This window comes from Bombus flavifrons, chromosome 1, assembly GCF_040668555.2.
Source record: "Bombus flavifrons isolate JBK064 chromosome 1, iyBomFlav1_principal, whole genome shotgun sequence".
In the NCBI taxonomy this organism is placed as follows: Eukaryota; Metazoa; Arthropoda; class Insecta; order Hymenoptera; family Apidae; genus Bombus; species Bombus flavifrons.
Window position 1 is genome coordinate 1,146,245 of NC_138442.1, and position 18,383 is coordinate 1,164,627.

The 18,383-nt window shown below is 32.0% G+C and overlaps 2 protein-coding genes across 5 annotated transcripts in view; one reads left to right on the top strand and one right to left on the bottom strand.

The window, feature by feature from the left end:
* Window positions 1–18,383, top strand: part of LOC138184155 (uncharacterized) — a 358,970-nt gene that overhangs the window by 74,466 nt on the left and 266,121 nt on the right. The gene's annotated exons all lie outside the window — the stretch shown is intronic.
* Window positions 11,807–18,383, bottom strand: part of LOC138183892 (golgin subfamily A member 6-like protein 25) — a 143,057-nt gene continuing 136,480 nt past the window's right edge. For both annotated transcript variants that reach the window (XM_069121376.1, XM_069121384.1), the window contains exon 5: window positions 11,807–16,889. In XM_069121376.1, the coding sequence (XP_068977477.1) occupies window positions 16,620–16,889 (270 nt within the window). In that variant the 3' untranslated portion in view covers window positions 11,807–16,619. The remainder of the gene's footprint in view (window positions 16,890–18,383) is intronic.

The following is an 18,383-nucleotide window of genomic DNA, read 5'->3' on the forward strand; positions in this document are numbered from 1 at the left end:
CCTCGCATTTGGTTGTGGAACTAAATATATATTTTTGTTACACTCTCTATCATTTAAAAAATGTTAGAAACATTATTTATATATAAACAAGTATTAATTATGTATAATTAACATAATATTGCTCGTCCTTCAAAAACTTTCGAAACCTACTATGACCTATTTTCAAAAAGCTCCAAAAGGTTTTTGTCTTTTTATTTTTTTCAACTATCAAATAATATCAAAATTAAAAATCAGCAAACACAGAATTATTGTATATTATCTTCGTAATATTTCATGGGATTATAGAATGATCTGAAAAGAGAAGTATGTGAGGATTTTGAAACTCAAAGTTTTGGAAATCAACAAAATTTTTTTTCAAGTGTCAAAGTTGAAAAATTAAATTTTGACCATAAAATACATTCTAATAGACCACTGTGCGCTGCTGACCAAACTCCACAAACTTGACTAGTTTTGGTAATTTCATGAAAACGACACCGCCGCTCGATGTACCGTAGTTTCTGTGCAAATTCGGTAATTATGCCACGGAGGGATACATTTATGAACTGTGGGGTTATCGTCGCGGAGTATTGCTCCGCAATTAGTATGTCAGAAACGCAACGTGCTGAATGAAACGAGATACCCAACTGCAGACAATAGTTTATCGAGCGGATAAGGCGAAGCTTAGGTAAAGAGATTGGATATTACTATATTGAGATACTTTGTCATATATAGAACGCCATAGTTTGGAATTTTTGCGGTATTTTCCATTTCCAAATCTTAAATCTTAAATGTAAGTTTTTAACATATTCTTCAAATAGTTTTAAGCTTCAATTATTAGCAAAATTAATATTGTAGAAAGAAACTGCTTCATTCTGATATGTTCTTTATATTAAGATTCAATCCCATTTTTTACCAAACTAAAAATTCCCGTTCTTTATTTTATGTTTGAGAAAAGTATAAAAGTACCATTGTTGATAAACGCGAGTTTCCACCTTAAGATTAGATATGCCAACATTTTTCTTAAAACATTTATAACAGGAGTGAGTTTGGGACATGGAACCTCGAAGATCGCAGCGGAGTTAATGTGTAATGGCTATTCAAATGTAGGAATGTAGTATAGTGTAATATCGTGGACGGGTTGCCTGGGAGATGTCGGGTTTGTGTTGTCAACGTTGTCATGGAGTGTTGTCAGCGTTGTCATGAAGTATTGTCAGCATATTTAAAACAGAACCGTTATAACAAAGTTAGTGAGTGACGAATAATGACTGCGTTAAGATAAGTTAGCGGAACATCAGACGATATTGTAACAAACATACCGTTATCACTACCTACTAGCACTATACCATTTTCTACAAATTGGGGGCTTAGCCGGGATCAGATCGTGTTAGTATTAAATTTTCCGGTGCGCGGTGTGATAAAAGACGATAACGTTGACCGTTGAACTTGAAGTAGTGTATCGTTTGAAGAATAGTGTCGAAAAAATAAAAATGGCCAATGTTGAAGACGGACAATTGTCAAGTGAAGAAAATTTGACGCTGGAAGAAGTAAGGAGTAAGCTCTGAAAGATGAATTTACCAATATCTAGTGCGAGATCAGTGTTGATTCCCAGGCTGAATCGAGTGTGTAGTGTTGAACAATCGAATCCTAAGGGATCAACAAGCGGTGAAGGGTCGACGGACCAGCGAGGCTCAGGAACCGCGCAGAGAGCTAAGCGCGATCGAGTCAAAGACGAAAATCTCGAGAAGCTGAAGGCAAAAGAGCTGAGAGCGCGCCTCGCTAGTTTGGGGCTAGAAACGACGGGGAAAAAACTGAACTATGTGCACGGCTACAAGCGGCCATGGATGAAAACAATACGTCGTTGGAAGAAGAAAGTGAGGACGAAAGTGAGGTTGAAGACGTAAGAGAACGCAGGCGAAGCACACGAGGTGTGCGCCAAGATTGTGACAAATACTGTCTTAAAGCACAGGTTGGTTCAACATTGAGTTTTAAGGACGTCGAGGACGCATTAGAAACATTCAGTAGTAACAAAAGTGAAAATGTCGATGGATGGTTCGAGTCGTTCGAAGAAATTGCAGACATGTGCATGTGGTCAAAAGCACAGAAGGAAATTTATGCGCGAAAACTGTTGAGAGGATCAACAAGGATATTTGTGAGTTTCGAATGCCATGATAGGACTTGGCATGAGTTGAAGCTGAGATAATGAGTTAATTAAAGAATTCTAAAAAAAAAATTAATAGTCGGCAAGTACACAAGAGAATCAAGAAAACGAAAAGAAGAAGCGTTGAAGCATGCTTGGCTTACATGTACCGCATGTTCGACATAGCTAGCCATGTGGATATGGAAGAGGAAGCAAAGGTAGAATATATCATAGACGGAATAATAGACGAAGAGAGTAATAAGTCTATACTACACAGCGCTACATCTGTCAAAGGGCTAAGGAAAAGATTAGTTATCTACGAAGAATAAAAGTGTCGCAAAAGAAAGTCGACTGCGAAGCCGGTCAAAACCGAAAACAACGAGTACAGTCAATCTGGAAATGTAGTGAAGGATAAAAGATGTTATAATTGCGGTGATAAAGAACATGTCAGTGCAGATTGTCCGAACAACTCGAAAGGCCCTAAGTGTTTTAAATGCAGGGGCTACGGACACATCGCAGAGAAGTGTAGCAACCTGAGTGAGTCCGCTAAAGAGGTTTGTAGTGCGTGGAGATTGTTACAGACGAAGCGTGGTAAAGACGTTAAGATCGGAGAATTCGAATTGCCTGCGCTAATAGACACCGGTAGCGAATTGACTTTAATGCGAGTGGATCAGTATGTTGAAAATTGGAGCGCCTAAATGAGATCAGGAAATTGTTAAATTTTGCATTATTGGGTCCGAAAGAAATTGTACACTCGGAGAATTTTCGACGAATGTTCTGATAGACGATGAGTCGTACGTTATAACGGTACATGTAGTTTCAGATACCTTGATGCAACATTCATTTATTATTGGCGCAGACTTCCTGAATACCGTCGAAGTAAACATAAAGAAAGGAAACGTTTCTATTCGTAAAGTAGAGAACAAAGGTTATAATAGACTGTCGGATGGAGACGACACGGACGGTTGCGATGAGGTTTTCGTAGAATTTACAGAGTGTCATGCGAATTGTACAGTCGAACAAACAAGACCTAGCACGAGTACGTCAGAAAGATGCGACGGTGCAACGTCTGAAGGTTCCTTAATATCTTCGAGCGTGATTCCGAAGATGGATGCAAATGAAGTAGCAGCCAAATCGAAGGAGTTTCGAATCGGTGACAAGATCATTCAAGTTTGTAAACGTAGACTGTGTGATGAAGAGCTAGGTAACACGTGGGACGATATTCTCGTGCGCAGTCGAAGCGACTCAGAAGTATCGACGCTGGAACAAGGGAAAACGGTTGATGTCTGCGATTCCATAAATGTCGTGCGACAGCAAATCCCTTCCAAGTGTAAGATAGTTGATACCTTGATGAAAGATGGCGAGAATAAGAGTCCTAAGGAGCGAGATCAGTCGCGCATAAAAGCAAAGAGAAGAATCGGGTAGATTCAGGCTGAAAACAGATGGGCGTTTAACAAGAGACGCAAGAAGGCGACAACATACAAAACGGGTGATCTAGTGGCGACCAAAAGGGCCAAAGCTTCGCTCGAAATTCCTTGGGCCGTACCGCGTGGTGAAAGTTTTAGGAAATGACCGTTACATGGTGCAGCGAGAAGGCGAACACGAGGGGCCGCAAACGACCTCCACGGCGGCTGATCATATGAAGTGTAACAATGATAGATGCGGAGTCAGTGGCAGATGGAACTGCTCTGTTACCATGCAACGTGGAACCGCACAGCCCCTGGAGACAAACTGCATCTAGTTATTTGGTACAAGGAGGAGGCAGACGCACCGATATACAGATCGCTACCAGGATCGCTAACATTCCAAGAAGTATTGTTAATGCAGGAAGGCCGAAGCGGTTTGATTGATCGAGTGCGTAAGGCCCAAGAAGAGGATCGGGAGGATCCCGTGACGTGACTGTCACCCGAAGCAACCATAGAAAGACTAGGGCGCGAGCGAAATCAATGATGATGAGTACATCTGAGGTCAAATGCATTTGTCAAAATGGCCGAATGTAGGATAGTGTAGTATCGTGGACGGATTGCCTGGGAGATATTGGGTGTGTATTGTTAACGTTATCATGGAGAGTTGTCAGCGTATTTAAAAAAGAACCGTTGTAACGAAATGAGTGAGTGACGAATAGTGACTGCGTAAACATAGGTTGACGGAGCATCAAACGATAATCATACCGTTTCCTACAGAAATTATATAATAGATGAATTATATAGTAGATGAAAGACATATAGACAAATTCTATTTTACAAAATCAAATAGTTGCACTGATTCTTTAAATAAGGAGTAAATCAAAGCTAAAACATGTTATATGTAGTTTTGATTTGTATTTTAGGATTTTACTATATTTAATCAATTTATTCGGTGAGTAAGTTTGATATCTCAACAATTAAAAAAATATATGAAATAACTGCTCAACAGTAAATATAAACAAAAAATTGAGAAATTACATCTTGCGCATGTTACAAATGTTTTTAAGAATTACATTCCATTTATATAACTGACATTTAACTAACTTACGTAGTTAATTATAGTTTAGGAAGTGTTGCTTTCTTGTTTATATTTATAGTTATAAAAATAGGTTTGTTCTAAAATATTCTCCATTCGTTTTATCTACATATGTGAATTAATGTAAAGGGTTTAAAGCGCTATTTTTATATAACTTATCATATGCTCTACATCGTGTCATATAGCTTCTTACAATTAAATTATTTTTTTTATGGTTAAATAAATTAATAAATTAAATTAATAATAATAAAATACCCTGAGGAAAATTAAAGTAATCATTAATAATAGATACTAATATTAATATGTAATATATAATAATATTTGTATTAATATACAGGGTGAGTTCAACTCATGAGTTTTAAACTGAAATATTTTCCATGCTATTAATTACAGTGAGTAACTTTAATATTCAGACACAACAAAATTTTTATTTTGATGCACTATAATTTTGTTCATAATGAAAAAAAACGTAAATGGTTCGGTATAATATTTAGGCATTGTGTCTAGTTATCAATAATATAAATTTTATTTACATAACAAAATTTGTTAAATAATACGTATTAAATGAAACAAAGTCTAATTTTAACGTTACTTTAATTCGGACACTTTGAAATATAAGTAATATCTTTTTAATTGTTATATCTTACAAATGATTTAATACCTTATAGCGATCTTGAATAATAACTTTCTTCAAACATTGGGCATATTACAAATGATTTTTTTCAGGTATTCGGTGTTAATATTATTCTATTTTTCCTTTGATCGCTGTTTCAAAACTTCTTTTGACGTAATTGTTTTTTTTTTCTAATTCGTCGTTCTAGTTCCCATAGGTTTTCAATCAGTTTCATATCCGGTGGTTGAGGTGGAGGGTATAACAATTTTGGACTGTTATACAATAAGTATTCCTGTACAATACGGACCTTATGTTTATGATCGTTGTCTTAGCAGTACTTAAAAGTATTAACAATGCCCATTTTCATTGCACTTTTGCGTAAATTATTTTTTAAAATGTTTAAATATTTATTTTTGTAAATAATGCTATCAATAAAAACTAATTCGCCCGTTCGAAATGTAGAAATACAGCCTCACATAAACATGTTTCCATCATCGTATTTTACAGTGGGTTTCATATTTTTAAATTTAAATTCTTCATTCTCCTTTCGCCATATTATTCGCCCATCTGAACCAAAAACTTTAAATTTACTTTCACCGCTAAAACTTACATCATTCCACCATGTATCTTCTTTTAGAACAAACTCTCGTGTATGATTTAATCTTTCATTTCTATTTGCTTTGTTTACAAATGACTTTATCCGAGCAACTCTTCTGTTGTAACTGTTAAAGTTATAATATGTTTTATAAAATACAGAATTTATATAGCAGAATAACTATCTTATACGTAACAGAATAACTTGGAGTATTAATGTACACCGCTCTATACTCTTATACATCTCAAACAGGAATGAATTTGTCTTATTGCACATTCATTCATTCGACACATACGCGATACACGTCTCATGGCGTTTTCCTTTTGTCTTCTTCTCTTTCATTCCTCGCTCGTACAATACACATGTACACACATCTATTTTCTAACAGTAACCACGTTTTTTCAGTGTTCTGCTTATGGTTTGAGGCTGCACTTTCTTCTTGTTTATACGACCTTTTCATTAGCATTATGAAAAATTATGAGCTGGTGTATATTACAACTGGTATTAATTTTTCATGCCATTATAAAATGTGAATTATACGAATATCGAAACGCAGCTGATGCTACGAGGCTTGATATGGTATAGTATTTACATACCGACTAGCATGTTTGTAAACAAAGATAGCGAATTCCCCAGTACAAAGTATCCTGAAAGTTGCTGCATCTCTGAATCCGAATACTAAAGTAATGTTAAAATCAGACCTTGTTTCATTTAAAACATATTATTTACCAAATGTTGCAAGTTATGGAGATAAAATTTATACTATTTGTTAACTGGGCACGGTGTCTTAATGTGATATCTGACCATATATGGTTTTTTTGTTGTAAACGAAATTATAGTGGGGCAAAATTAAAATTTGGTGGTATCCGCATATTAAAATGTTTCAAATAAAATTTAGTTGACTTCAAATAGGATATGTATTGATGTTATTAGTTTTTATGTATATGGGCACGTAAAGATCATGTGGAAGTCAACTTTGTCATAGTAGTCATTTAGTATATTAATCGATGTACATAGCTCGAGATTCTCTATAAAAAATCATTAATCTACCTATGTCGAAAAGTTATTGATTTAATAGATATTTTAACTTTCAGTTTGTAAAATTTACCACATAAAAGACAAGGAAAACAAATATAAAAGTAGTACTTTACGTCTTTCCACTCAACTTTTATATGAAACATTTTCCGATATAATCGATAGTATCCAAAATATTTCAGCTTAAACTCTTAAGTAACTCACCCTGTATAATATATAATAATAAGTACTTGCTTTAAAGTGGCAGGTTTTAGTACATATATGACATATAATATATAATATGTATAATAATATGTTCATCCATTAGTATATATTGAGTGATTTTTTGATTAATATTTTTTACTCAAGTAATAATTGGAAATTACGTATTTGTGTATGGACTCGAATATTTTATAAGCAAAGAAATAACTACCACTTGTAAAACGAGTATACGAGCATTAAAAAATCTAGCCAGTTTAAGTAAAATAAACTTTAAAAATTAAAAATAGAATTTACTAAAATTTCATAGATAACGAAAATTTGTATAAAAGAAAACTGTAAACCTTAATGGAATAATTGCTACAAAATTGAACTAATATTTTTAAATATTTCTAGATAAATAAATTTCATTTAATGAAAGAAAACAATTCGAAATGTTCAATACATTAAAACTCAAAAAATACAAAATTTATATGAATATTTACACCTATGTTGATAGTAATACTGCTAAAAATTTTCTTTGTTATATATCGTAAAATTTGTGACAGGTATCAAATTTTTTATATTATGTTAGAAGGAAAATTTACGGATTTAAATGATCTATTTTCATACAATTATAATTCCTGATTAATTTTCAATTTTTACATAATACTAGAATTTCTATTCTACTAATAAAATCTCTAAATATTTTACTTTCTTAATGTCCTGATAGCTCTTGTATAATATTACATTGTACTATAATAATTATATTATTTATTATTTAATATTGTATTAAGATTAAAGCGAGAAAGTCAATTGATTCTGTTAACAGATACATAATTAAAATCCTGAATACATTTGAATTTGATTTAGGATTGTAATCAGGATGTAACAAATCTACTAAAGTAGGAAGTGAAATGACAAATTGAACAGAAATCGAGTTATCAGTTATCCAGTACAACGGTCTCACTCACAATGATTTTAGAACGTATTGGGTGGGTCAAAGGAAACAAATTCTTCTCTTTGAGTTGCCGGTCACGTTGCTTTTCAATAGGCAATGCCCATTTTATGTCCGGTGAGGTGCGAGATTATTCTACTCACTCGAAAAGAGATGATTTAAGAACTTACACACTGAGCACCTCTCTGGCACCATTTTCGTGTTTTCTACTGAGCAGAAGAATAGTTGATTTTTAAAAAGCTATTTTTCCTCTCCATAGGAAAACGGAAGAATATATTCTACACGAAGTGCATACTGCATCTATAGTGAGTTCAGATTACCTCGCAACGCTCAAATATCTCGAAAAATATGAATTATAGCGAAATGATGTTTCAAAGAAAAATTGTATGATATCAATGGAAGCCTTCGAAACATCTTGTGAAGGTAATGTTAACATTTTTAAATGAAAACCTGCATCTTCTGTGTTACAACCGTTCGCGGAGAGACGCGGTCGCGAGGAAAACGTGTCAGCGAGAAGCGTAAATTCTCACTACGATTCTAATAATCGACGCCGCGAATCAGTCGTTCTCCTGTTTCGATTAAGATAACAGAGGTAGTTCAATGAGTTTAACACTAAATTAACAGGGCTAATATAAAACTTGTATATTTAACAATATTTAAGATTATATAATGAACACGTCACAATTTATGTACTGATGATACAATTGGTTTGTTACAATAATTCGACTCGACTTTATGATATTTCTTGATGTATTCGTTAGACTAAGCGACTTTAATTTTAATCGTCTGAACCTCTCGAAGCATTCCGTTTGAATCCTCAAATGATACTGATTGCCCTTCGACTTTTTCTTTGTCTTCTCTGGGAGACGACCCCCACTACGCTCGAGTCACGCCACCGTTCGCGCCTATGACACGATTCCAGTTTCTTTGTGTAGATGAAATAACGGACCGAAGGCGAATCGACGTTTCTAGAACTCGCTGCTTGATGAGAACTATACGCTTGTCGCTAGATTGTATATATTTCGCCGGTCATATAAGACGATCTGTCTATGACATTGTAGTACCACGAACGACGGTTAGAGCACGGCCTCGTGGCGTAACAAGCAAACTCCGAAAATGTTCACTGTAGTAAAATGTGTATAATCATAATCATATTCATCAATTTGCATATAGAGAATTATTTGACCTGTTCTACCAATTCTTTTTAATGCTTTTTAATACCTTTTTTTAAATGTATTCAAATGTCTAAAAATTCATCTACAAATTATTCAGTTTAGAATAAATTCCTTTTATAAATATTCCTGAAATATAATCTAGTAATACTACTAGTAATACTAGTAATACTTATCGGATCCAGCGATTACAGTGGAAATTCAATAAGGCTAGTTTAGTTCAATAACTGACAACTTTTCGTTTTATGTACATATGTAGTTCAAATTCAAACACCACACGATGGTAATTAACAAGGAGAAGCATTCTCATGTTGGAACAACACAAAATTTGTTACCTCATTACTGAAGTTACGGAACTTCCTCTATCTATCTTCAGAACACTATAAATAAAAAGATTAATGTTGTATCTTAATAATTTATCTTAATAATAACTAATAATTTTATAGTAGGGTAATAAATGTCTACAATTGAGTACTTTATACTTAAACACGTTGTAATACTGAAACTAAGATATCTTCAAAATCAATTTTTACATAAATAATTTAATATATCTTTATAGAAAATTATTAATTGCGTTAATTAATACTGCTTCTAGTATTGTTTTGACACATGAGATATAGAATATAAAAAAAGGTCTGATAAACAATTAAGTAACACAAAGCATCACGAGTAAATTTAATTAACTTTAGACAACGAATAATGTTTAAAGTTTTGTGAGTCACCTGTTGTCCGGAAAGTTCGTGCCGATTTTCGGTAGGTGGCGTTAAAACAAGTCATATATTCTGAAATGTAATATGTATGTAAAATGTATGTAATGTAAATGTAGAGGTGTACATACTCTAAAAGGTAATATTTCAAATACCTTTAGAAAAAAGTTAGGATACATTAATTCTTGTTAGTTTTATGTACTCTTAAATATGAAAGGAAACAAAGTGCACTATAGGCACTTGGTGCTTTTCTTTTACCAAAAAGGCAGAAATACCATACAAGCAGCAAACAAGATATACGCTGTTTATGGTGACGATGGTATAGCTAAAAGAACTGTGCGGGTTTGCTACGTTTAAAGCTGGTGATTTCAATCTTGAAAGTCAAGAACGCCCGGGTAGGCCCTCCACTACTGATGAAGATCGGTGTTGCGAATTCTTAACTAAGTGATCGGTTGATATCGCAAACCGTGAACGCTATTAACGCTCAAGGTGGAGGTACATTAAAGAAACAGAGTACTGTTATGTTTAGTTGATTTATTTGCACTGTTTAATATAACACGAAGAGTAAGACTGTCTGATAAGAGTAAGACTGTTTGAAGGCTGGTTGAAGAAGACTGGTCCCTTGAAGCGCCTGGTCCTTGCAGGGGGTGTCCTTCTCACCATGGTTTCTGTGTGATGGGAATCTATTCCTTCCAATCTTGTAACTGTGTACACTCGTGGCGCTTCTCCTCTGGTATTGCTGATTGATACTAGATATTCACTTTATAGCGGACCCATCAAGCACTTAGAATGTCAATTAGCCTCTTGATGAGGTCCGCATTGTAAAGTTCACAATTTGGGAGGTAGGAAATTCGGATTTTTCCAAAAAAGGCAGATGTGCTGTCCGAGTCGTAAACTGACGACCACTTCAAATCCCGAACAATCGGATCAGAGTACTCATCGAGAATAACCCACGCTGTACGGCACGTGAATTAGCAGAAATGAAATATGAAAATGCACCATCCACGGGCATTTTGTGAAGCTTGGCTATATAAACCGTTTTGATGTATGCGTTCTCCACGATTTATCGGAATAAAATCTGATGGACCACGTTTCCATTTGCAGCTCGCTCTATAAACGCAACGAGAAGACACCATTTTTTAAGCAAGTAGTGAGGGGGGATGAAAGATAGATTATTTACAATAATGTTGAGCGGGGAAGATCTTGAGAAAAGCGGAATGAATCACCTTGAACCATCCCAAAAGCCGGTCTTCGTTCGAAGAAAGTCTTGCTTTGCGTTTGATGGAACTGGAAAGGATCTCTGTATTATGAACTTCTACCAGGTAACCAGACGATAAATTCGGAAAAGTATTGCTTGTAATTAGTCGATTTTAAGACAGTAATTAAACAGAAACGTCCAGAACTAGCGAATCGGAAAACGTCATGTTTCATCAAGACAATGCGCGGCCTCATATGTTTTTGACTACTCGACAAAAACTGTTGGAGCTTGGTTGGAATGTGCTACCCCATCCGCGGTATTCATCAGACATGTAGCCTCATATTTACAGCTATTGAGATCATTACAAAATTCCCTTAATAGCAAAAGCTTTAACTGTTTGGTCGACATGAAAAATCATATCGAAAAGTTTTTTGCCGAAAAACCTGAGAGGTTTTGGAAGGATGGAATATTCAAGTTGCGTGAAAAATGAAGAAAGGTTGTTAAAACAAAATGGCACCTATATAATTCAATAAATGTGTATCGAAATTTGAGTATGTTTCGTTTGAATTTTCCTTAAAAATCGGAACAAACTTTCCTGACAAACCAATACTATTCCAGAATACCATTTGAGGGATACATTAAAAAATATTTATATATATTTAAATACGAAATTCTGTAACATGAATCATTCTGTGGATTGGTGTAAGGCGTAAAAATAAGAAATTACATTAAATTGAGTTAGACATTCATATTTATAAAGAATTATATTATAAAGTTAAATGTTAAATATGTTACAGCGAGCTAAGAATCTCTATAATCTTCTCACCAGTTCAAGCACGTATTATTACGTAGAAAAATATCGATCTTATCGTTGCTAGCGCTCTAAAATATTAATCAGAACAAGAAATATTAATATTCGCTTAACCATCTACAGTTGCAATCAACTAAAGTTTCCTGACGCTATTGTCACGTAATACATTAGCAAAATCTAATATATTGTATTTCCTTTGGGCGAACAAGTGCATACTGTACATATACACACACATGAAGAGTGAGGAAAAAACAAGGAAAATTGTTGAGAATAATCGATTATTAATACAGTAGAACCTCGATTATTGGAACATTGATTAATGAGAAATTAGAAGATAGTTCCTTGTAAGAAAGAATAGAAGAAAAGCATAAGAAGTGAAGGAAATTATTGCATTTTTATTCTAATGTTTTTATCTCGTCTGTGTTTGTTTGGTATTAATATGTATAAAATAGTTCAAAATAGATAATCTTTTCTCATATGAAAATAAAATTATCCTTCTTCTGTACTTTCACTTCGTAAGTGAAGAAACAAGAGGAATGATGAATTTAGCTATGCATATAAAATGTATCTACAATAGAAATAACAAAAATAAGTAAAAATAATTATTTTAAAATATTTAAATTTGTTCTTGTAGTTGAACACTGCAGAGTATTGGAACAAAATAAAAATGTCAATTTATACTGTTATTAAAATATGTTATTTGATACTATAGCCAGCAATTGTATTAATTTTTAAATACTTTATTTTCCGTTCACTCCTTACGCGTGAGACCTTCTGAACTTTTGAAGTTCACTACTGAGGAAATATAGATAAAGTAAATATAAATAAAGATAAAACTCATACTTTAATCGAGGTACTGCATATTTTAGAAAAATATTGTTGTGCATAAAATTTACAACAGAAACTTTTCAAAGAAAAAGAGAATATAAACAATTTTGCTCCTATTCGATTAATATAAACAAATAACAAGACTAAACATATAAAGATAATAATTCATTGTGTATCATGTTTTTCTTTTACCTTTGAAATAGCAACAGTACGTCACTCTTCAGTGCGACGTCTCACTTATAATTACTGGACACCGGATGTGTAACTAATAATATATAATAATATATGATAATCACTATTATATTGAGTTGCCAAAACAAATATCTGCTTAAATTTAATCTTTTTAATTGTTTTCATAAGAATTTGAATTTGCATAGATATTCGTAGTCTAATAATGAATCTACATAATTCTCTAATCTCATTTGTCACAAAATGCATTATATGTATATTGGAAGACTATTAAATAAATAGTTTTCCAAACCTTATTATTCTCTTTACTCTTCATATTCCTTTCAGTATTTCCATTCGTTTCGAAAGAGCTTTCGTTTTGATTCGCTATAATACTCGTGCATGTTCGGTTATATTATACAGATAAATATGTTACTATGCTATAGCAAATTAAGAGCCTATCTATTATATCACATGTGAGAAAGCTGCGATAATATAGCTCGACGACTACGTACAAGAGGAAAACAGCAAAGGACTTAACAGTTAATAACTTTACGTTCGTTAAACGAGAAGCGAACATGCTTAATTGCGCGTGCGTCTACTATGCGAACAGATGTCGCATTTTTCTTCCCTCTTTCCCTCTCTCTTTCCTCTCTCTTTTCTCTCTTCTTTTTCTCTCTCATTCATACATTCACTCTACCTCTCATACTTTCTTTATATCTATATTTTTACATGCTAACCGACTCGGCACTGAAATTGGCGATTGTCCAATTCTAAACGATCAGTTACTCTCTGTTGAATATTGGCTCCCTCTCAAAATTGTATCGCGTTCTGTAAAGCATAGCGATTCCTGTTTCGTTTGATCCTTCTGTGGCGAGTCTGGAAACGATTTAATGGTCCCAGTATTGCTTATTTCGCATAAAACGTTAATTCGCTGAACGAGGTATTTTCATTAACCCATTAAAGACCAATGTTGCATTACTGCAACGTTTTATTTGACATTCTCTTCAGTTTATGTTATCAAATTATCAAAATTATCAAAAGACATTGTAGCTCTCAAAGAAAATTCCAAGGATTCCCTTAATATATTTTTCATCATTATTTTAATAAATAAATGATCTCATAAAATGTAATTTTATAAAATGCAACAGGATTAATGTATTTATAGTATTATTATTAAGTTTTGTGAAAACTTAATGATAAATAATAGAGTACATTATATTCATACAGATGTAGATTATATAATTATGAAATATATTATATAATTCGTTTCAGCTTGGATTTATAAAGTTTAATATTGTCTTACTGAAAAAGGAAACCTGTTTTATTAACGAATTTTTTATGTTTGTCCGTAATTCTCTTTAGTATCTAACTAAGGGCAGTATTTTTTGGAATATTTTATTATTTGATAGAATTTTATAATAAAAACGCTGCACATTTTCATTACACACTTTCCATATGGATTCTACAATTTTATAAAAAGCAAAATTGATGTATTTTGTATCACTACGATAAAGGAATATTTGTCAATTATAAAAAATCCTTTTTCTACCTCCGATTTGAATAATGGGTTTCTGTAATATATTATATCTATTACTTTAATATATTCTTTGTGTAATTCTCTTGATAGCACAAAAATTTACTTTATATGCACATCTGGTTACTAGTAATGTTGTGCTTACTGAACTTTTATATATTATTTAATTTTTTGATCTTTAATGGGTTACGAAACGTTTCATAGTTTTCGTTAGACCTGGTAAGTATTCCCAGCAAACACTCCAACGCTATGTCCTATAATTAAAAATCGCTGAAGATTTTGTTTTTAATTTTTAATTGCGAGAAAAATTTCTAAGTGGCGTTTGAAACTCTATATAGATGTTTCAAGTTTTCTCCGCAAAACGAAGTAATGAGAAGAGAAAAATGTCATATAAACATAGATGTTCATGAAAGCTTCATTAAAAAATTATTAAAGAAATATAAAATAACAATCGACTGACTGCTTGTTTGATAAAGGAGAGAAACAGATTAGTGATATTCATGTACTTGATATTTTCACTTTTATTTCACTATTTCTAAATAAAAATGCAAAAACAAAATTTTTTATATTGACAATTTTTTCTAATTTTCTCTCAATTTCAGTCAATGCATTATGAATTCTATACATTAGTTTCTGAATTAATTCCACTAATTACTAATTCCTGTCATAGAAAATATGTTTTTAAATTCCATGTAAGTAGAATTATGTATGTAATCTACTGATCTACTGATTTTGGGTTAGGTTGATAGCAAGAATAACGTTCGTTTAATTACCAGATTTAAACAATTAAAGAAAAATTGGTTATTACTTTGTATTTCAGTTATAACTTTTTAATAAATATTTATGAGCTATAGATTCTATAAAACTTTTTACTTAGTTTCCCTTATAGAATATATTATACAGATTTGTTTTGTTTAGAAACCTGGGACATCCTTATTTCTCTCTGTGCTTTTATATTTTACGTTTGGAGCTTTTGCAAAGAATCATTTGTACCTAATACAATATTACACTATTTTTTGTTATTAAACTTAACTTGGAACAATTGCAATACTCAGAAAATATATTTGAAGTGATTGCAACCATCGCAAAATTTCTGATCCATCGATTTCACAAGAACACAGTGCACGATTTCGAAACTCTTGGCGCATTTGTTCGCTTTGTTATATTTAAAAAGGCTATCATGCATCGTTAACGACGATCTAAAGAAGCGAATAGAAAAATACCGAATCTATAATATAACTATAGGTAGGATTTACGATCTAAGAATACGAGAACAACGAAGAACAGGCTCTTCTTGCAATGTGCTACGAGTTATCTCATATTGAATAATTGAGTGGATCGAAAAAGCTGAATATTCTAATATAATTATAAACATAAATTTTGTATATATTCATATATTTGATAGAAGTGTATATTAGTGTATATGTTAATACACATCAGTACATATATTAATGTACATTGAACATGTTAACATATTTGACAAACTTAAGAAATATGAAATTGCCAATTTGGTCAAATGAAATAAAATAATTTGTTTTTTATGAAGGTACCTTTGTAAAATTAAATTTTCATATCAATAGATTTGGAGGAAGTTTTATATCATTCAGAATTTGAAAAACAGTTCGGTATAATTGACGATATTTTGTTTTACTATAATTATAATTGCAATTAATTATAATACGATATTCTGTAAATTTAGTTTTAAAAATTCTCAAATTTTCTAACAGTAATAATCATCTAAATGTTCAACTCAAACTTATTTCCAAAAGATTTGTTCATCCACTATTTTCATTTGCAGGTATAACCGTAAATTTAGACTAGGAAGAACAAACTTTATTTTATAAAAAATATTCTACGTATTGAATTTATCATGAACTTCCTAAGCCAATGGTATTATAAAAAAACTAAAATGAAAGGAAATGTATCTATTATCAATTAAAGCTAAAGTATCTATAATTATCAATATACCTATTATTTACCAACTATTAAGATTTATTATGTATTCGAAATTTCCATCAATAGGATCTTTTTATGTAATTAATCCTGCATATAAGTTGTTATTAATTATTCGATCCACTCACAGTAATTCCCTTCAGTTTCTTAAAAAACTAGAGACAATTTCTTGTAATCGATGCTCAAAAGATATTTGGATGATCCATAAAACCTTGGAACTTGGCACATTCCATATTCCACGTGTTTCCATTAATAAAAATCCTCTTCCTCGAGCTGAGCGTAAAATTTCGCCACCTGCTCCTTAGCGGCTTGTATAATGGAACCTTTGCATGGGTTAGGGTCCCAGTTAATGCCCGGACAACCCATGGATTCGAAACAGGTAACTAGACGATTGGTTTTTGACGGACAGCATTGAACGACCGCCCAAACACAGGGTGAAGGACTTTGTGCAGGTGGCTGTCGAGTTGGTGGCGCTGGAAAGTTTGGCACTTTCACTCCTTCTTGATACGGATTAAGTCGCTGTGAAGAAATAGAAATCTCAAGTAGATTTATGTACTGAATATATCACTTATCAGACTGCGGATTTTTATACATTCATCAAAAATTTAAAGGGACAAAATGCACAGAATGCATATAGTATACAAAAAATATATAAAATTTTCAAAATATAGTACTCGTTATTATATTATCGTTATTGTGGGAAAGACAAATCTTTGTATAGATTATATTTATTCATTCGTATTCATAAAAGTGGAAATTTGAATATAAATAAAATACGCATTCGTAGCATGAAAAGATGTATAAAAAAATATGCAGAAATATATTAAGTACCTAGTCAAGTAGAGTACTCGTTATAATTTATAGTAGAAAGCACGAATCTCTATTTAAGTCTTATTTCTTTAATTGTGTCCATAAAAATATAAGTTTGCATAAAAATCCGTACTCTGACCATCAATAATGTTTTAATTTGAATTATATCGAATTTAAATCTTGAATTTTAATAAAAATCGAGGATGTTTGGTAGGAACAAAAAAGACTTTCGTTGTGGATAATAATTAGTGGTAATCAAAAAACATTCACCACAGATAATGGTTATCAGTAAAAGTAACATCTGTCACCAACACTGTTTGTCAATAAATAAAAAGAAGTTTCATTATCGATAATGATTATTCGCATCTAAAAATAATTTCTATCATCGATATAGGTTATTACAGGTAAGCAAAAAATAAATGACTATTTATAACGATTATTCATAGCCGAAATCATTTAAACTAAGATATGAATTCTTATATTATATTTTAATTTTTTATATTTTTTTAGTTTGGGTTATAGTAGCTACGCTGCTATACTGTTTCTGTCAGGTAGATTCATATATTTTTTTATTTTATAAGCCGACCTATTTCTATTGAAAAATGTTCCGCATTATCCTATTTAATATCGATGTAATCAAAATAGAATATATGGATAAAATTAGCTTTAAGTAGAATAGAACTATAGATTACGAAAGTAATATTTTGCTTCATGATTACTCATTGATACTTACTCGTTGTTAAGACTTTGACGTGTTTATATCAGCGGATTGTTTCTTAATTTACTAATCGGTAATTAAAAATATAATTAAAATAGAAATATTGTGCAATTAATAAAACAAAAGTACATATAAAGTTATATTTCGCATCCAGTAGTTAAACATATTGAAACAATAAATTTAGCTATATTTAGACATATACAGTATAAGAAGAGATAACTGTATAAATTATAATCACTGTCCATTAATATATCTTGGTTTGTTCTTATATTTGAATAATTACTTATTCTTACCGATAACTCTGCATACTTTTGATATAATAATGTAATAAGTTATGTGAATGTGTTTATTTTCAACTATATAATTGACCATGGAAATTAATCTTCTAAACACATTAATTAATCCATTAAATTTTTTATGGAAATGTGGTAGATAAAAATAATGTTTCTAACATATTGCTCTTATAAATTATTATAGTTTTATAT